The sequence below is a fragment of the Hyperolius riggenbachi genome, chromosome 10, assembly GCF_040937935.1.
Source record: "Hyperolius riggenbachi isolate aHypRig1 chromosome 10, aHypRig1.pri, whole genome shotgun sequence".
Classification (NCBI taxonomy): Eukaryota; Metazoa; Chordata; class Amphibia; order Anura; family Hyperoliidae; genus Hyperolius; species Hyperolius riggenbachi.
This window is the reverse complement of record NC_090655.1, coordinates 231,271,102-231,291,761: the sequence shown is the minus strand read 5'-3', so window position 1 is coordinate 231,291,761 and position 20,660 is coordinate 231,271,102. Positions and strand designations below refer to the sequence as shown.

The 20,660-nt window shown below is 47.4% G+C and overlaps 4 protein-coding genes across 7 annotated transcripts in view; 2 read left to right on the top strand and 2 right to left on the bottom strand.

Annotated features, from left to right (window-relative positions):
* Window positions 1-2,634, bottom strand: part of LOC137534764 (zinc finger protein 84-like) — a 253,689-nt gene extending 251,055 nt beyond the window's left edge. Inside the window, exon 1 of the mRNA XM_068256401.1 lies at window positions 2,499-2,634. The gene's annotated coding sequence lies outside the window, so the exon portion shown is untranslated. The remainder of the gene's footprint in view (window positions 1-2,498) is intronic.
* A 3,534-nt stretch (window positions 2,635-6,168) lies between these two features.
* Window positions 6,169-6,579, top strand: LOC137536425 (histone H3). Its single transcript, XM_068258626.1, has one exon. It carries the CDS (start codon window positions 6,169-6,171, stop codon window positions 6,577-6,579), a length of 411 nt encoding a protein of 136 aa, XP_068114727.1.
* Window positions 6,580-7,366: 787 nt separating this feature from the next.
* On the top strand, window positions 7,367-7,734 carry LOC137536424 (histone H4). The gene has a single exon (XM_068258625.1). It carries the CDS (start codon window positions 7,367-7,369, stop codon window positions 7,676-7,678), a length of 312 nt encoding a protein of 103 aa, XP_068114726.1. The 3' UTR covers window positions 7,679-7,734.
* A 1,765-nt stretch (window positions 7,735-9,499) lies between these two features.
* On the bottom strand, window positions 9,500-14,285 carry LOC137536423 (histone H1A-like). Of its 4 annotated transcripts, none has more exons than XM_068258621.1 (2): window positions 14,261-14,285; window positions 9,500-10,162 (listed from the first exon to the last, which is right to left on the bottom strand). In XM_068258621.1, exons 1-2 carry the CDS (start codon window positions 14,283-14,285, stop codon window positions 9,516-9,518), a joined length of 672 nt encoding a protein of 223 aa, XP_068114722.1. In that variant the 3' UTR covers window positions 9,500-9,515. The 4 variants fall into 4 exon arrangements, with proteins under 4 accessions (XP_068114722.1, XP_068114723.1, XP_068114724.1 ...); XM_068258622.1 differs by lacking the exon at window positions 14,261-14,285 and having other exon boundaries at window positions 9,500-10,076; window positions 10,110-10,184; XM_068258623.1 differs by lacking the exon at window positions 14,261-14,285 and having other exon boundaries at window positions 9,500-10,076; window positions 10,137-10,184.
* Window positions 14,286-20,660: the final 6,375 nt, after the last annotated feature.

Here is a 20,660-nt window from a genome sequence, read left to right as displayed (position 1 = left end):
AGATCCAGACCGCCGTCCGCCTGCTGCTGCCGGGAGAGCTGGCCAAGCACGCCGTGTCCGAGGGCACCAAGGCCGTCACCAAGTGCACCAGCGCCAAGTAATCTTTCCGATACCGATCATAACCCAAAGGCTCTTCTAAGAGCCACCCACACATTCATTACAGAGCTGTTATATGCTATTGCTTCTGTGCTTCTTAGTGACAAACTGGGAGTTTGTCTCCACTGTTAACGCCACTCAAACAGGAAATTCATTCATACATTTTGTATGGTGGTTTCTCCTGATCCCTGAAGTTTTTGTGCGGTTCTGTTTAAAAGTGAATGAACCCGGCAGACTACGGAATGTAGTGCCCACTGCCCAACACGTGTCTCTAATGCGTATAAGGGATTCTCTTTTACTTCCTTGTGGAGATCATCCGTAAAATGTGATTGACTGCTAGTTGCCGACTGTCCTGAGTAGTAACTCCTGCTTTTCTAATGAGATGAGACTGAACAAATTACCTGCAGCGTTTAGAAGGACGTTTTCAAAAGTAGTTTTAACACAGCAGACCTCTTACATTTGAAGATGCCATGGTCACCCCCAAAACACATCAACCCGTTTCCAGTGTATGGGGAGAACAGTGAACGAAGTGAATGATTGTATTGCTCTACTGTGGCATAAATACGAAGTGGTTTAGTTGATGGAAGATTTCATTATACATAAACTGAAGTAGGTTAAATCACTTTAAAAGCACACTTGTATATACTGTAACTATATGTCCAAATCCAGACAGCGTTGTCTTAGTAATAGTAAATCCTGTATCCATGTTTAGCGCAGGACTCAACTTACAACCTCCTGGAACGGAACATGTTTGTAAGTAGGGGACGGCTTGTATTGCGGGGAGATTCCTCTAGCAGCCCAGGCTGGCTGATGGATAAACATGGCGTGATTCCTTCCAATAAGCAATCCCGGCATCCTCCGAGATCCAGAGGATCTTTCAGGGATAGAATCACAGAGATAACCGAGTCCCCATAATTAATCTCCAAAACAAAGCTTATCACTAAGCAGCATAGTGGTTAGCGCTCTTGCCTTGCATCGCTGGGTCCTCGGTTGGAATCCCAGCCAGGTCAACATCTGCAAGGAGTTTGTTGTATGTCAAACTCACGTCTCCCTGTGTCTGTGTGGGGTTTCCTACGGCCACTCCGGTTTCCTCCCACGTCCCAAAAACACACAGATAAGTTAAATGGCTTCCGCCTACAATTGGCCCTAGACACTATACATACATACATACATACACTACACGATACATTCATAGACATAGGACTGTGGTAGGGACTAGATTGTGAGCTCCTCTGAGGGACAGTTAGTGTTATATGACAATATACTCGGTACAGCGCTGTGGAAGATGTCGGCGCTATAATAAATACTAAATAATAATTATCAGTAACCGACCATCCAGATGTCTATTGAAATAATAGGTATTTCGGAATAGATCTGCAGCATTGCGATCACTTCCTATAACTGGCGGCTGATGCTGGACAGGGATCCTCAGCCCGGCTGATCTGCAGTAACGAGTGCCGTGTAGCTCCCCAGCCGGCTGCAGCACACGGAATAGATACATGAAGAGCAGCAACATCCCAAACATTGTATCTATTTCTATCATCTGTTACATTGTTTCCATCCTGACTCCGGTTTCCTCTCTCTGATGTGAGATGCGAGGTTCCCCTGAGCCGATACACATAAATACATAATGGTGTTGTGGGTATAAAGGGCTGCAGAGACATTCCGCTATTCCTCCTCACTGCTTTATTATTACTATTAATAATAATAATAATAATAATAATAATAATAATAATCATCTTCTAGCAGTTTTTATACGATTGCATACATAGGACAAGCAAATAGGCGTTAAAATGGCGGGCTGCTGGAACAAGTGATAGTGTTGGCGGTACATTTGAATAAAATCAAAAAAACAATATCAGCGCAGCCAAGCAAATCTTAACATGTGGAACACTACATATATCGCAGCCAAAGTCCAACGTCTCAGCAAAACGTCTTCAATTAACATAAATAGTACACTTCAGCGCGAATTCACTTGTGTCCACCACCGAAAACACCATAAAGGTAATACGCTTACCAGATTATCACAGACCTTAACTACAGGGTCTGCAATATGGCTTAATGAGGTCAGCAGCAGGTATCTTCGCAGCCGGCCTCCTCTCCAGACAAGCCGAGCAATCTAATCCTCAATTGCAGTGTTTCACCAAAAATGAGGCATGCAAAGAGACAAACGCACATCTAAGCGTATCTACAGCGATTTTAATATCATTAAAAAAACATAAAAGTTTTTAAAAGTCACTCACATCTGGGCCCTTATGACAGGGACCCACAAGGAAAAACAGCACTTAAAACATAGGACGCCGTCCAGCCACACGTCCGCCTCGTCCGACCGGTTTCACTGTCAGAGTTTCATCAGGGACTAAAAGACAAAGTGGCTGGATATACCCTTTTATAGTATTTACCTTAATTAGGTTGCAAGTGTGCAGGGGAAGCCGCTCCGGAGAACGCCATCAGCACTTCCAGGAAGATGGTGGTGCGCTCCACGCACCATCACTTCCGTTTCCGCCTCCCTATGGGAGCAATACGTATTTCCGGAAATTAGTTACATTCCGTATACAGATACAACCCGTACTTCCGGATGTCTATGTATCCGTATATGGCAAACCTCCAAGTTAGTGGGTGTATATAAAATAAAGGATTACACCAAAAGTTACATTTAAAAACTGCCATCCTGTAAGAATGATCTTTATAAAGTAATCATTCCCTTATTTCTAACTTGAATAAACTCATTATTATTATAACGGCGGAATCGTGGGGATGAACGGCGTCCCATTTACAATATTCAAGGCATTTCTTATCCAACACTGCCATCTCCTGGTGGCATAAATTCATTACATATTGAAAAACATTTCATGTGTAAAATCAGTCCATTTCTTGTCCTACACTACCCTCTACTGGTGATAAAATTTCATTACATGCTGGAAAAAAGATTACACATTGGAAATTCAATCACTCTCCAATGTACAATCCAACACTCCCATCTAATGGTTAAAAATTATACTGATGAACTCATCCATAACATCATATATTAGAAATAAAACAGTTCAAATCTAACTCAACATTTAATCCTTGTGGTACCATACAATTCAACTCATATATCCATTTCGTCTCTAATTTTGACACTTCTCTTATCTTATTGGAACCTCTCCAATTCCCCAGATATTTCTGGATACCACAGAAAACCAATCCCGAGGGATCTTTATTGTGTTTTATTCTGAAATGGTCAGACACTGAATGTCCCTCAAATCCGTTCTTTATATTATTAATATGTTCCCCCAGACGTTCTTTTAGTTTCCTTTTTGTCCTCCCCACATACTTAAGACCACATGGGCATATGAGTAAATACACTACAAATTTTGAATCACAAGTGATGAATTCTTTAATCTCATAAAAATCTGAAAAAATATTTTGTTTTCTGGGGGTAAGAGTACAAGTGGTGCATGCCACACATTTTCGACACTTAAAAAAACCTTTTTCCCCAAAAAAACTCAACCCTCTATAATGTGGTTGGTCAATGGCACTTCCTGTTATTAAACTTTTTATTGTAGGAGCCCTTCTATAGATAATCTCTGGTCGTTTAGGTAGTAACGGGCCTAAAATGGGATCCTCTCCCAATATGGGCCAATATTTAGTTAAAATTTTCTCCAAGCTTTTATGTTGCACATTATATTCTGTCACAAAGGGGCAGAATAACTCTTTTTTTATTCCTCGTGTTCTTTCTCCTAACAATGTGTTTCTATCAAGGGCTGAAACCTCCCTCTCCACTCTTTCCAAATCGGATTTCTTATACCCCTTTTTCATAAAACTTTCTCTGAGTCTCTTTGCTTCTTCAGAAAAAATATCTGGATTACTACAATTTCTATATAATCTCATGTATTGTCCTTTGGGAACAGCTCTCATCAAACCCACAGACCGTAATGGTTTTATCCCCATGGGAAGTTGCCACCATCAGAGTTGGATGAGAGCTGTTCCCAAAGGACAATACATGAGATTATATAGAAATTGTAGTAATCCAGATATTTTTTCTGAAGAAGCAAAGAGACTCAGAGAAAGTTTTATGAAAAAGGGGTATAAGAAATCCGATTTGGAAAGAGTGGAGAGGGAGGTTTCAGCCCTTGATAGAAACACATTGTTAGGAGAAAGAACACGAGGAATAAAAAAAGAGTTATTCTGCCCCTTTGTGACAGAATATAATGTGCAACATAAAAGCTTGGAGAAAATTTTAACTAAATATTGGCCCATATTGGGAGAGGATCCCATTTTAGGCCCGTTACTACCTAAACGACCAGAGATTATCTATAGAAGGGCTCCTACAATAAAAAGTTTAATAACAGGAAGTGCCATTGACCAACCACATTATAGAGGGTTGAGTTTTTTTGGGGAAAAAGGTTTTTTTAAGTGTCGAAAATGTGTGGCATGCACCACTTGTACTCTTACCCCCAGAAAACAAAATATTTTTTCAGATTTTTATGAGATTAAAGAATTCATCACTTGTGATTCAAAATTTGTAGTGTATTTACTCATATGCCCATGTGGTCTTAAGTATGTGGGGAGGACAAAAAGGAAACTAAAAGAACGTCTGGGGGAACATATTAATAATATAAAGAACGGATTTGAGGGACATTCAGTGTCTGACCATTTCAGAATAAAACACAATAAAGATCCCTCGGGATTGGTTTTCTGTGGTATCCAGAAATATCTGGGGAATTGGAGAGGTTCCAATAAGATAAGAGAAGTGTCAAAATTAGAGACGAAATGGATATATGAGTTGAATTGTATGGTACCACAAGGATTAAATGTTGAGTTAGATTTGAACTGTTTTATTTCTAATATATGATGTTATGGATGAGTTCATCAGTATAATTTTTAACCATTAGATGGGAGTGTTGGATTGTACATTGGAGAGTGATTGAATTTCCAATGTGTAATCTTTTTTCCAGCATGTAATGAAATTTTTATCACCAGTAGAGGGTAGTGTAGGACAAGAAATGGACTGATTTTACACATGAAATGTTTTTCAATATGTAATGAATTTATGCCACCAGGAGATGGCAGTGTTGGATAAGAAATGCCTTGAATATTGTAAATGGGACGCCGTTCATCCCCACGATTCCGCCGTTATAATAATAATGAGTTTATTCAAGTTAGAAATAAGGGAATGATTACTTTATAAAGATCATTCTTACAGGATGGCAGTTTTTAAATGTAACTTTTGGTGTAATCCTTTATTTTATATACACCCACTAACTTGGAGGTTTGCCATATACGGATACATAGACATCCGGAAGTACGGGTTGTATCTGTATACGGAATGTAACTAATTTCCGGAAATACGTATTGCTCCCATAGGGAGGCGGAAACGGAAGTGATGGTGCGTGGAGCGCACCACCATCTTCCTGGAAGTGCTGATGGCGTTCTCCGGAGCGGCTTCCCCTGCACACTTGCAACCTAATTAAGGTAAATACTATAAAAGGGTATATCCAGCCACTTTGTCTTTTAGTCCCTGATGAAACTCTGACAGTGAAACCGGTCGGACGAGGCGGACGTGTGGCTGGACGGCGTCCTATGTTTTAAGTGCTGTTTTTCCTTGTGGGTCCCTGTCATAAGGGCCCAGATGTGAGTGACTTTTAAAAACTTTTATGTTTTTTTAATGATATTAAAATCGCTGTAGATACGCTTAGATGTGCGTTTGTCTCTTTGCATGCCTCATTTTTGGTGAAACACTGCAATTGAGGATTAGATTGCTCGGCTTGTCTGGAGAGGAGGCCGGCTGCGAAGATACCTGCTGCTGACCTCATTAAGCCATATTGCAGACCCTGTAGTTAAGGTCTGTGATAATCTGGTAAGCGTATTACCTTTATGGTGTTTTCGGTGGTGGACACAAGTGAATTCGCGCTGAAGTGTACTATTTAGGTACATTTGAATAGTAACGACTGCCGCCCCCCCACAATAGCCAATCAGAGAGGTACGTGAGGAGAGCTGCTCCCAATGAGAAGGCAGAGCGCAGTATAAATGGGAGTAGCGGCGGCATCAGATCACACAGAGCTCGCAGAGTAACGCTGATTATCAGGCATGGCCAGAACCAAGCAGACCGCCCGCAAGTCCACCGGAGGGAAAGCTCCCCGCAAGCAGCTGGCCACCAAAGCCGCCCGGAAGAGCGCCCCGGCCACCGGAGGAGTGAAGAAGCCTCACCGCTACCGGCCCGGTACAGTGGCTCTCCGAGAGATCCGCCGCTACCAGAAATCCACCGAGCTGCTGATCCGCAAGCTGCCCTTCCAGCGCCTGGTGCGGGAGATCGCCCAGGACTTCAAGACTGACCTGCGCTTCCAGAGCTCGGCCGTCATGGCTCTGCAGGAGGCCAGCGAGGCTTATCTGGTGGGGCTCTTCGAGGACACCAACCTGTGCGCCATCCACGCCAAGAGGGTCACCATCATGCCCAAAGACATCCAGCTGGCCCGCAGGATCCGCGGCGAGAGGGCATAATAATCACATATTACTCTAATATCGCACCACAAAGGCTCTTTTCAGAGCCACCCCACATTCTCCATACAGCGCTGTAATGTCGCAGATAGCGGTGTGTAGATCTCGCCCAGCCCTGCGTACAACATGCTAGCGATACATATAAAATCTACCACTTGATTAGGCTCTGATTTGTAACTTAAAACTTTTTTTTTTTTTGTACAAGGCACCCTAATGATCCTGGTCCTCCGTGGAGCGGCTATGAGGCCGCAGCTCTGGCGCTTTGACTCCGCCGTGAGAAAAGCGCGATATAAACTTCCTTCTGTTTATCTCAAAGCAACGGTATTTTTGTAATCCCACACATTTATCTATTTACTGTATTTGTAAAGCGCCAACATATTACGCAGCGCTGAACATTAATTTAGGTTACAGACAATATTTAGGGGTGATATATATATATATATATATATATATATATATATATATATATATATATATATATATATATATATATATATATATATATATATATATATATATTGTTAATCTATTTGGAGGTATGCGTAAAACAAGCTTTTCCTGTTTGTACGTATTTAGTCAGTCACTGGTTTACTTTCATACAGGGCTGCACAGCAAAAGCCTAAAAGGGACGCAAGAACCAACAAACACGCATGAATAAAAAAACTGCAAGATCTGCTCCGCCCCCTTCTGTGCAGTCTCCCCTCAGGTCCGCCTCAACTGTATAAGAGGAGAGGAGGCGGCAGCACTGAGCAGTTCATCTCTACAGCGGAGAAGAAGCGGTATAGTAATCATGTCTGGCCGAGGAAAGGGCGGGAAGGGACTCGGGAAAGGAGGCGCCAAGCGGCACAGGAAGGTGCTCCGGGATAACATCCAGGGCATCACTAAGCCCGCCATCCGCCGCCTGGCCCGCAGAGGGGGTGTCAAGCGCATCTCCGGCCTCATCTATGAGGAGACCCGCGGAGTGCTGAAGGTTTTCCTGGAGAACGTCATCCGGGACGCCGTCACCTACACCGAGCACGCCAAGAGGAAGACGGTCACCGCCATGGATGTGGTGTACGCCCTCAAGCGCCAGGGACGCACTCTCTATGGCTTCGGGGGCTAATCCGGCTACTACACTGATTCCAACTACAACACAAAGGCCCTTCTCAGGGCCACCCACTCTATCCATAAAAGTGCTGTTATATTTTCTTTGCGGCTTCTAAAGGGATTCCAATAGAGAAAGCGGAAGCCTTAGCAGATCTATTCTAGAGCATTTTCATTAAACTGCGTAGCCTGTTAACTGCTTTATCATCCCCGCTCACCTTACCGTCATCACTAGCTGCTTTCATTATACCGTTGCAATGGTAATTGGGTGACGTCACGGGATAATTGCAGTAGACGGTAACTGCCTCTAATTGGAGACGGTTTTTGTCTGGAAGCTGACTTCGCTCTATATAGCGGATGGGACAGAAGATCGATGCAGCTGTAATAGCAGTATGCGTGTTGTGTAGGAGGGAGATGATCGCAGCAGAGACCACATGACGGCGGTAATATTTATTATAGGAACAAGGTGTGGAAATCGTGAACAATTGAATCTAAAAGTATTGTTATGAGAGACTCAATCTCATTACAAGTGTATAGTTGGAGATCGATAAAATGGCGGGAAAGACCGGTAACATTGGCGCGGGATATTTGAAAACATCGGCTAGTCAGATTTGTTTCTCCTTTCCTCCATAAAGCAGCGGACTATAATAATGGCTCATTTCAGATTATAACATCTGCTTCGCCACACGAGTTGCTGGATTTGCTGCTTATTAAACCTTAATGCTGAGAGCTATATGATGAGGAAGATCAGCCGCTCTTATCACCGGGTGTTAGAAAGAGGCCATTATACTCTGATCATGTGACCCAGAACAGAAATACCTCGTATTTTCCTTTCTTCACTAACGAAGAGTAACCGCTACGCGCTACACACACTGCAACTATATCGCACAGGAGGAGTGTATGGCAACTATGAGCATGTGACGCTCTCATAGGAAAGCATCTTTTTTTCCCCCTTCACCTAGCTCCGCTATTTATTTTCTATATTACCCATGTAGGCTGAATAGATACCCTTCTGCCTGGGCATATGTGCACTGCAGATTTTAGCCTGCGCCCTGCGTGTTTAGTGGCATTTTTTGAAACAATAAGTACAGATGGATCCCTGTACATTCACAGACACGTTGTGGGCACCCGGCAATTCTGTAGTTTAGATCAGAGCCGCCCCCATATTCCCCATACAGTAGTGCCGCTATCACACCGGTTACAGACACTGCAGGGATAGCTGCTAGCCGGGCAGAAATGTACCCGAATTTAGAACAGGCCGCTCATCTCAGAATATCTACACCCTGCCAGTAAAAACTAATCGGGGATACTCGAGTTGTGCCCCTAGAGTTCCGCTGCTGCAAATTCTGGCTCCTTTTCTTTTTAATCAGCCGGACCTATGGTCCATAGGTTTAGATTTATTAAGGCAAGATAGTAGAATATGTACCATCAGTCACAGGTAATCAGAGGGGAGGAAAGCATTACATTATTTCGTTTAACACTAACTGCATGTCTATAATTGTGACTGTAGCAATATGCATGCGAGACATGATGGTGAAACTTCCATTTCTGGAGAACCCGAAGGTAGATTAAGCGCAACCAAAATTTTGAATTTACAGAATAAAGCAATCCCCCACTTCACCCGATTTTATGCGATCCCCCTCAGCGTGTATGTCCGCCTTCCACATCCACTGGAAGAGCAGAACATTACTAGGGAGTCACTAACACTGCACAAAGGGGAACGGGGTAACCTACTGATGGTAGGACTTTCAAATAGAAGTAATCAGTGGTATTTATAATAAGCATCGCAGCCCTTCAGTGTACATGTGGGTGGCTCTGAAAAGAGCCTTTGGGTCTATGGAGTGATAAGCTGCAGCTTATTTCTTCTTAGGAGCGGCCTTCTTGGGCTTTGCTGCCTTCTTTGCCGGGCTTTTGGCGGCCTTAGGCTTGGCTGCCTTCTTAGCGGGGCTCTTGGCGGCTTTCTTGGGCTTAGCGGCAGCTTTGGGCTTCTTGGCAGCAGCTGCCGCCGGTTTCTTGGCCGCCTTCTTAGCGGGGCTCTTCTTGGCGGCGCTGGGGGCTTTCTTAGGCTTCTTCGGGGACTTGGCGGCTTTGGGCTTCCTGGCAGTAGCCGGCTTCTTAGGCTTGGCGGCAGCCGCTGGCTTCTTCTTGGCCGCCGCCGGCTTCTTGTGCTCTTTGCCGGCTGCCTCCTTCTTGCTGACCTTGAAGGATCCGGAGGCGCCGGTGCCTTTGACATGGACGAGGCTGCCCTTTGTCAGCAAGCCCTTGATGGCCAGCTTGAGGCGGCTGTTATTCTTCTCCACATCGTAGCCTCCGGCAGCCAGAGCCTTCTTCAGGGCGGCCAGGGAGACCCCGCTGCGCTCTTTGGAGGCGGACACGGCCTTGAGGATGAGCTCGGACACGGCGGGGCCGGAAGGCTTCTTGCTGCCTTTCTTGGCTCCTCCTCCGGCTGCCGCCTTCTTAGTCTGCTTCTTCTTGGCGGCGGGCTCCGCTGCGGGAGGGGCTGCTGCTGGGGCGGTCTCTGCCATCTTCCTAGTTATATTACAAAGTGTAACTCTGCAAGTGGCCGCCAGTGAGCGCTTATATACTCTCTCCGGCTGCGCTGCCATTGGCTGCTGACAGTAGCGCGTCCCGTCTACCTATTGGTGGGATCCGGACTCTCAGCCGCTCCTCCCCTCCATACAGCTGTCACTCCTCGACTCTCTGCTTGTGTTTCCTCGCCGGGAGAAAAGTGGATTTATTCCCCCCGGAAAGTAGCGGTGCGCCCCCTGTGTGCGGCCGCCCGGCTGGCAGGGGTCTCCCCTCCCCCATTACACTCACGGGGGGCCTCTGAGCGGCGACAGTGGCCGGGAAATCCCGCTGTAATGTGACCTGCTCCGCTTCCTGCTCCCCCGATCTCCTCTGTCTCCATCATTATCAGGGGGTAACATGTCTAATATACGGGGTCTCCTGTCACTGCCCCCCCGCAATATGAAGGAGGGGATCCCCGCCACACATTATACGGGGTTGGGGGGCTACTGACCCCTGGAGGGGTATATTATCCTGAGAAATGTCCCGGATGCTAGCACAGGATGAGCTCTCTGCTGTCTGCCATTAGGATGAGCTTCTCACACATAGGAGCTGTCCAACGATTATTTGCCTATATTATGAGAATGTGCATCAACATCATATAGTGATATATACAGAAATATTTGCTTTTGTGTTTCTAAATGTCATTTGATTTCTAATTTTCTATGATCATTCTGACCTAGTTGGGAATTAGAGACGGTTGTTGATAAATTATATGGCTAATTAATGTTCACTTGCCTGCAGGGAATTTCCAATGAATTGCCAGGACACACACTGGGCTTGATTCACAAAGCCGTGATAACTCTTATCATGGTCACGCTAGCGTTTTGCATGCGCTCTAATGTGTGTAACGTTTTGCGTGCAATTGTGAATCTTTGCGTTATGCGCGTTATAGAGTGCACAAAACTCCAGCGCGACCATGATAAGATAAGAGTTATCCCGGCTTTGTGACTCAAGCCGTCCTGTTCTTCCTCAAACCCCGGAGCAGTGCTTTTCAGCGCTGCTAGATTTGGGCGACGGCTGGCGCCACCATAGACTATTAGAGGAATCACAACTGATCGGCGCTAGAGATGGCCCGAACTGTTCACCGGCGAACGGTTCCCGGCGAACTTCCGTGGTTCGTGATCGCGGAGAACCGCAAACTTTTGCGGAAGGTCGATTCACCCCCGTAGTGCATCATTAGGGTCAAGTTTGTCAGTCAGCAGGCACATTGTAGCCAATCAGGCTACACTCCCTCCTGGAGCCCCACCCCCCCTTAAAAGGCAGGCAGCGTCAAGCATTGGACTCACTCGTGTGCCTGCAGTAATTAAACAAGGGAGAGGTTGCTGCAGAGACATTAGGGAAAGCTTAGTTAGGCTCTTGTAGGCTTGTTAGCTTGCTCCTTGCTAATTATTATTGCTAAAAAAAGCACCCCTCAACAGCTCTTTTGAGAGCTGTTCTTGTGATCTATTTTTTTTTGTGTGGCCCACTTGCATTATATACAGCCCTGTCAGTCAGTTGCAGCTGGCCTTTGGCACCTTAATTCCTATTTCCTAGTGTGCCACTGCCAGGCCCAGCACATTCAGTGACTACATGTGTGTGTGACAGGCAGCTACACATTTGTAATCGCAATCACTGCACCTGTTCACTGTTCAGTGCACCTACCTACCTATACCTACGTGAGCACACTCATTATTAATACCACCAGTCATTGCACCTGTTCAGGGTACCTGTATGTGTGTGTGACAGGCAGGGATGGTCGTAGTCAGCCAACTTCGCTACGCTAGAACTACGCGTAGTTTTACGCTATTACGCTTCGCCAAACTACGGCTGCGAAATCAAATATTCGCTTCGTATGCATTTCGTAGACTATACGTTAAAATACGCAATTACGTGTAGCGCAAAGCATAGTGTATGCGGATGCTTATGCCCACATGCAGAAAATTTTACGCATGAATTCCTCTTTAAATGCTTATACCGTGAACTCTTCTATGCGTACATTTCCCTTTCCAATGCGTAAGCATAAACCGCATGCGAAAAATTAGCCGCAAGTAACGCATTTGTAGTTCACTACGCAATACACATGTCAACTATGCATAGTGGGCGTAGGCTACACGTAGCGGTACTTCGCTACGCGTAAATTCGTAAGTGTAGTTTTAAAACTTCACCTATGAACTATAATGCGTAGATGCGAACTATGATGCGTAAATTTGCACTGGCGTAGTTTCTGCTCATCCCTGGTGACAGGCAGCTGCACATTTGTAATACCAGTTACTGCACCTGTGTAACCGCACATTGTTGTACCAGCAGTCACTGCATACTTGTTCACGTCAGTGCATACCTTTCACTTCATCCCCCCAATATGTCAATCAGTGTGTAATATTGTCAATCAGACTGCACTCACTGGTGGAGCCCCACCCCCCCTTATACAAGGCAAGGTCCTTGAGCCATTTGACTCACTCATCTGCCTATACTAATTAGTTAAGGGACAGCTTCTACACACTCTGCTAGGGAGATTTTAATTAGGCTCTTGTGGGCTCCACCCTCTACCTTCTACCCTCCACCCTTCTGCCCATTCCCTCCTAACGGTGGGAGGAGGGTCTCATCTGCCAGAGAATTATATTATTTCAAAAGCCAGTTTACATACCATCCATAGCTGAGAATTGAACCCAGGTCTCACTGTGTGGTGGGCAAGTACCTTAACCGCTGTACCACAACAGTAAAAACTGAAGCTGGCCTAGCATTTACCATTTATGCTTAATCCAAGAGAAAAATTAGACAAGATAGCAGCATTAGGAAGACTTGCCTAAGGTCTCCTACTGAATAGGTGCTGGCTTACTGAACAGACAGAGACGAGATTCAAACCCTGGTCTCCTGTGTCAGAGGCAGAGCCCTTAACCATTACACCATGCAGCCACTGCTTACAGATATGTAGCCAGACAGGGCCTTGTATTTTGTGTTCAACAGTTGCCAAGAGAAAAATTAGACAAGATAGCAGTGTTAGGAAGACTTGCCTAAGGTCTCCTACTGAATAGGTGCTGGCTTACTGAACAGACAGAGACGAGATTCAAACCCTGGTCTCCTGTGTCAGAGGCAGAGCCCTTAACCATTACACTATGCAGCCACTGCCTACGGATATGTATCCAGACATGGCCTTGTCTTTTGTGTTCAATAGTTGTCCAAAGAGAACCCCAGATAGCCAGGTAGATTCATCTCTCTCTCTCTCTCTCTCTCTCACCAACACTACATGCTGAAGCCAGCCTAGCATGTACCATTTATGCTCAATCCATTTATGCTCAAAAATACAATTCCGCGGAAAGCGGTGACCATCCCTACTAGAGAGAGAGAGAGAGAGAGAGAGAGAGAGAGAGAGAGAGAGAGAGAGAGAGAGAGATGAATCTAGGAGGAGGGTGGAGGGTGGAGGGAAGAGGGTGGAGTGAGGAGGTTGGAGGGTGGAGGGAGGAGGGAGGAGGGTGGAGGGAGGAGGGAGAAGGGAGGAGGATGGAGGGAGGAGGGTGGACGGGACATTTGATGTGTATTTCACTCAATCATGTCTGCCTCTAGGTATTAGAGCCTTTGAAACATGTTTTCTATCATTTTTCTAGGCGTTTTTTCTATTTTTCAAAGTTCGCCTCCCCATTGAAGTCTATTGCGGTTCGCGAACTTTTTCGCAAACTGAACCTTTCGTGGAGGTTGGCGAACCGAAATTCGGAGGTTCGCGACATCTCTACCAGAGACAGGCCACCTGTCAGGTCTGTTCAAAGTCGCGCTGCCGTGATTTCGTGCGGCCCTCAACCAAAGTACAGTGTTCAGAAGAAGGCACGTGCCATCAACCCCCAATATTGTCAGGACGTAGTTGACTATTTAACACAGAACACCTCATCTTTCTCAGCTTCCGTACGGAAGCGTGACATATCTTCCTCCTCCTGCTCTGATTCTGGCACCCTAATTAACACTCAGTCGGCCGCCACCACCAAAGTGCCATCATCCCAGGGCTCAGCGGTGTGTGGACATTTTTGTGTGTGTCTGCCTCAGATGAGAGCAATGCCATCTGTACTCTCTGCCACTGAAAATTGAGCCATGGAAAGACCAATACCTGCGTAGGGACAACTACCTTACGAAGGCACATGATTACAAAGCACAAACTGCAATGGGATGACCCACATGAGGAAAAGCAGCACACAAAAGCAAAGCCACACACCGCAGTGGAAGATACCAGGCTGCAATTTTTTTCTCAAAAAAGGCCATACCTAAACTGTACCGTGAAGTTGAAAGGCAAGTGGTGACATCTCTGGCACACAGCGTTGGGTCAAGGGACCATCTGACCACATGGTCTGCAAAGCACGCTCAGGCCTGCCCCAAGACTAAGTCGGTCCCCACATAGCATCTCTGCCTGCAGGCCGCTTGACTACCTTCTCCGCCACCTCCGCCACCACCAACATGGTCCACCAGGACTCCAGGTGGATTCCTGATTTTTTAAGGCTGCTGCTAGCAGCGGCCGCTATACTAATTTTTCTGGTGCGTGTACATGCCTGCCTAATTTTTCTGGCTTCCCTGCAGCTGCAACAACAAAACAAAAGGCACATGCCCATTCCATATATGTGCTAGTGTTGGGCGAACAGTGTTCGCCACTGTTCGGGTTCTGCAGAACATCACCCTGTTCGGGTGATGTTCGGGTACACCTGATGGTGTTCGGCCAAACTGTTCGGCCATATGGCCGAACTAAGAGCGCATGGCCGAACGTTACCCGAACGTTCGGCTAGCGCTGTGATTGGCCGAACGGGTCACGTGTAGTGTTGGGCGAACATCTAGATGTTCGGGTTCGGGCCGAACATGGCCGCGATGTTCGGGTGTTTGAGCCGAACTCCGAACATAATGGAAGTCAATGGGGAACCGAACTTTCGTGCTTTGTAAAGCCTCCTTATATGCTACATACCCCAAATTTACAGGGTATATGCACCTTGGGAGTGGGTACAAGAGGAAAAAAAATTAGCAAAAAGAGCTTATAGTTTTTGAGAAAATCGATTTTAAAGTTTCAAAGGGAAAACTGTCTTTTAAATGCGGGAAATGTCTGTTTTCTTTGCACAGGTAACATGCTTTTTGTCGGCATGCAGTCATAAATGTAATACATATAAGAGGTTCCAGGAAAAGGGACCGGTAACGCTAACCCAGCAGCAGCACACGTGATGGAACAGGAGGAGGGTGGCGCAGGAGGAGAAGGCCACGCTTTGAGACACAACAACCCAGGCCTTGCATGAGGACAAGAAGCGTGCGGATAGCAATTTGCGTTTTGTCGCCATGCAGTCATAAATGTAATACAGATGAGAGGTTCAATAAACAGGGACCGGAAACGCTAACCCATCACAGATGTTCATGTTACTTGGTTGGGGTCCGGGAGTGTTGCGTAGTCGTTTCCAATCCAGGATTGATTCATTTTAATTTGAGTCAGACGGTCTGCATTTTCTGTGGAGAGGAGGATACGCCGATCTGTGACAATGCCTCCGGCAGCACTGAAACAGCGTTCCTGCATAACGCTGGCTGCCGGGCAAGCCAGCACCTCTATTGCGTACATTGCCAGTTTGTGCCAGGTGTCTAGCTTCGATACCCAATAGTTGAAGGGTGCAGATGGATTGTTCAACACAGCTATGGCATCTGACATGTAGTCCTTGACCATCTTCTCCAGGCGATTGGTGTTGATGGTGGATCTGCACGCTTGCTGTTCTGTGTGCTGCTGCATAGGTGTCAGAAAATTTTCCCACTCCAAGGACACTGCCGATACCATTCCCTTTTGGGCACTAGCTGCGGCTTGTGTTGTTTGCTGCCCTCCTGGTCGTCCTGGGTTTGCGGAAGTCAGTCTGTCGGCGAACAACTGGCTAGAGGAGGGGGAGGATGTCAATCTCCTCTTTAAAGTCTCCACAAGGGCCTGCTGGTATTCTTCCATTTTGACCTGTCGGACTCTTTCTTCAAGCAGTTTTGGAACATTGTGTTTGTACCGTGGATCCAAAAGGGTATAAACCCAGTAATTGGTGTTGTCCAGAATGCGCACAATGCGTGGGTCGCGTTCAATGCAGTCCTAGGCCGAAGAGGTCATAGCCTAGGGTCACAAAAACCTGTTTATTTGGGCTATTTCAATGGTAGTGATGGTGACGTACATAAATCTCAGCCATGGCCTTAAGCAACGTCTGAATTTCACGAAATGTCTCATGCAGGTAGAAGACATATTGTTAGACTTGGATTCCAAAGATGGGGTCCCTACATCTCTGCAAACCAGATTTACAGGGGTTCAAATAACTAGAGTTGGGCCGAACGGTTCGCTTTTGCGGAAGAAGTTCGGTTCGCCCCATAATGCACTGAGGGTCAACTTTGACCCTCTACATCACAGTCAGCAGGCCCAGTGTAGCCAATTAGGCTACACTAGCCCCTGGAGCCCCACCCCCCCTTATATAAGGCAGGCAGCGGCGGCCATTACGGCCACTCGTGTGCCTGCATTAGTGAGAGTAGGGCGAGCTGCTGCAGTCTCTCATATAGGGAAAGATTAGTTAGGCTTAACTTCTTCCTGGCTGCATACCTGTTCTGTTCAGTGAGCCCTCAGCCCACTGCATACCTGTACTGTGATCCTGCCACTGCATACCTGTTCAGTGATCCTGCCACTGCATACCTGTTCAGTGATCCTGCCACTGCATACCTGTTCTGTTCAGTGAGCCCTCAGCCCACTGCATACCTGTACTGTGATCCTGCCACTCCATACCTGTTCAGTGATCCTGCCACTGCATAGTGCATACCTGTTCTGTTCAGTGAGCCCTCAGCCCACTGCATACCTGTACTGTGATCCTGCCACTCCATACCTGTTCAGTGATCCTGCCACTGCATACCTGTTCAGTGATCCTGCCACTGCATACCTGTTCTGTGAACCCACCACTGTATACCTGTTCTGTTCAGTGGACCCACCACTGTATACCTGTTCTGTTCAGTGGACCCGCCACTGTATACCTGTTCAGTGAACCCGCCACTGCATACCTGTTGTGTTCAGTGAACCTGCCACTGCATACCTGTTCTGTGAACCCGCCACTGTATACCTGTTCTGTTCAGTGGACCCGCCACTGTATACCTGTTCAGTGAACCCGCCACTGTATACCTGTTCTGTTCAGTGGACCCGCCACTGTATACCTGTTTAGTGAACACGCCACTGCATACCTATTGTGTTCAGTGATCCTGCCACTGCATACCTGTTCTGTGAACCCGCCACTGTATACCTGTTCTGTTCAGTGGACCCGCCACTGTATACCTGTTCTGTGAACCCGCCACTGTATACCTGTTCTGTTCAGTGGACCCGCCACTGTATACCTGTTCTGTTCAGTGGACCCGCCACTGTATACCTGTTCTGTTCAGTGGACCCGCCACTGTATACCTGTTTAGTGAACACGCCACTGCATACCTATTGTGTTCAGTGATCCTGCCACTGCATACCTGTTCTGTGAACCCGCCACTGTATACCTGTTCTGTTCAGTGGACCCGCCACTGTATACCTGTTCTGTTCAGTGGACCCGCCACTGTATACCTGTTCTGTTCAGTGGACCCGCCACTGTATACCTGTTCTGTTCAGTGGACCCGCCACTGTATACCTGTTTAGTGAACACGCCACTGCATACCTATTGTGTTCAGTGATCCTGCCACTGCATACCTGTTCTGTGAACCCGCCACTGTATACCTGTTCTGTTCAGTGGACCCGCCACTGTATACCTGTTCTGTTCAGTGGACCCGCCACTGTATACCTGTTCAGTGGACCCGCCACTGTATACCTGTTCTGTTCAGTGGACCCGCCACTGTATACCTGTTTAGTGAACACGCCACTGCATACCTATTGTGTTCAGTGATCCTGCCACTGCATACCTGTTCTGTGAACCCGCCACTGTATACCTGTTCTGTTCAGTGGACCCGCCACTGTATACCTGTTCTGTTCAGTGGACCCGCCACTGTATACCTGTTCTGTTCAGTGGACCCGCCACTGTATACCTGTTCTGTGAACCCGCCACTGTATACCTGTTCTGTTCAGTGGACCCGCCACTGTATACCTGTTTAGTGAACACGCCACTGCATACCTATTGTGTTCAGTGATCCTGCCACTGCATACCTGTTCTGTGAACCCGCCACTGTATACCTGTTCTGTTCAGTGGACCCGCCACTGTATAACTGTTCTGTTCAGTGGACCCGCCACTGTATACCTGTTCAGTGGACCCGCCACTGTATACCTGTTCTGTTCAGTGGACCCGCCACTGTATACCTGTTCTGTTCAGTGGACCCGCCACTGTATACCTGTTCTGTTCAGTGGACCCGCCACTGTATACCTGTTTAGTGAACACGCCACTGCATACCTAGTGTGTTCAGTGATCCTGCCACTGCATACCTGTTCTGTGAACCCGCCACTGTATACCTATTCTGTTCAGTGGACCCGCCACTGTATACCTGTTCAGTGAACCCGCCACTGCATACCTGTTGTGTTCAGTGAACCTGCCACTGTATACCTGTACTGTTCAGTGAACCCACCGCATCAGTGCGCATACCTGTGCAGTTAAGTGAACCCACCTACCTACGTGAGTGCACGCAGTGTGATATACCACTCCGTGCATACCCAATATGGACAAAACAGGTAGAGGAAGAGGTAGTGGCAGAGGCAGAGGAAGGCCACCCGGCAGGTCTGCGCGAGGTCGTGTAAATGTAATTTCGTGTGGACCTGGCCCACAGTACAGTGCTCGGAAGAAGGCACGTCCCATCACCTCCCAAGATTGTCAGGACGTGGTTGAGTATTTAGCGACACAGAACACCTCATCTTGCTCAGCCACCAGCGCTACTACTAGCACCACTTCCGCTGCATTTGACACTTCGCAAGAATTATTTAGTGTTGAAATCACTGATGCACAGCCATTGTTGTTACAGCCAGATGAATTTTCACCAGCTAATATGTCTGAGTTACGCGGCAACACTATGGATGTAACGTGTCAGGAGGATGAAGGACCTACTGATGGTGCAAGTTTGGATTTGTCTGAGGCAAGCGAAGCTGGGCAGGATGACTACGATGATGACGGTAATAGGGATCCTCTGTATGTTCCCAATAGAGGAGATGAAGAGGGGGACAGTTCAGAGGGGGAGTCAGAGAGTAGTAGGAGGAGAGAAGTTGCTGAAAGAAGCTGGGGCAGCTCTTCGTCAGAAACAGCTGGTGGCAGAGTCCGGCACCATGTATCGCCACCTATGTACAGCCAGCCAACTTGCCCTTCAGCATCAGCTGCTGAGGTCCCCATAGTGCCCACATCCCAGGGTGGCTCAGCGGTGTGGAAATTTTTTAATGTGTGTGCCTCAGATCGGACCAAAGCCATCTGTTCGCTCTGCCAACAAAAATTGAGCCGTGGAAAGGCCAACACTCACGTAGGGACAAGTGCCTTACGAAGGCACCTGGAGAAAAGGCACAAACAGCAATGGGATGGCCACCTGAGCAAAAGCAGCAGCAGCACACAAAAGAAAAGTCACCCTCCTTCTCCTCTTCCTCCTTCAGGTGCATCATCTGCTTCTGCCGCTTTCTCCCTTGCACCTTCACAGGCACCCTCCTCCACTCCGCCTCTGCCCTTGAGCGGTTCCTGCTCCTCTGCCCACAGCAGCAGTCAGGTGTCCGTGAAGGAAATGTTTGAGCGGAAGAAGCCACTTTTGGCCAGTCACCCCCTTGCCCGGCGTCTGACAGCTGGCGTGGCGGAACTGTTAGCTCGCCAGCTGTTACCATACCGGCTGGTGGACTCTGAGGCCTTCCGTAAATTTGTGGCCATCGGAACACCGCAGTGGAAGATGCCAGGCCGCACTTATTTTTCGAGAAAGGCCATACCCCAACTGCACCGTGAAGTTGAGAGGCAAGTGGTGTCATCTCTTGCGAAGAGCGTTGGGTCAAGGGTACACCTGACCACGGATGGCTGGTCTGCCAAGCACGGGCAGGGCCGCTACATTACCTACACAGCCCATTGGGTGAACCTGGTGGTGAACGATGGCAAGCAGAAAGCGGCGGACCAAATTGTGACACCTCCACGGCTTGCAGGCAGGCCTCCTGCCACCTCCTCTCCTCCTGCTACATGCTGTTCGCTGTCCTCCTCCTCCTCCTTGGCTGAGTGGCAGTTCTCCTCTCCAGCTACACAGCCCCAGCTCCGCAGGGCCTATGCTGCATGCCAGGTACGACGGTGTCACGCCATCTTAGACATGGCTTGTCTCAAAGCGGAGAGTCACACTGGAGCAGCTCTCCTGGCTGCTCTTAAGAAACAGGTGGATGAGTGGCTGACCCCGCACCACCTGGAGATAGGCAACGTGGTGTGCGACAACGGCAGCAATCTGCTTGCCGCTTTGCATATGGGGAAGCTGACACACATACCCTGCATGGCACATGTCATGAATCTAGTGGTTCAAAGATTTGTGGCAAAGTACCC

What these genes read in the sequence shown, in the direction of transcription:
- LOC137536425 (XM_068258626.1), top strand. Translation starts at nt 6,169, where the DNA reads ATGGCCAGAACCAAGCAGACCGCCCGCAAGTCCACCGGAGGGAAAGCT.
- LOC137536424 (XM_068258625.1), top strand. Translation starts at nt 7,367, where the DNA reads ATGTCTGGCCGAGGAAAGGGCGGGAAGGGACTCGGGAAAGGAGGCGCC.
- LOC137536423 (XM_068258621.1), bottom strand. Translation starts at nt 14,285, where the DNA reads ATGGCTCAATTTTCAGTGGCAGAGA. An exon ending in TCAATTTTCAGTGGCAGAGA is followed by an intron (nt 10,163 to 14,260) that starts GTACAGATGGCA and finishes CCGCCCCAGCAG; the next exon opens with CAGCCCCTCCCGCAGCGGAG.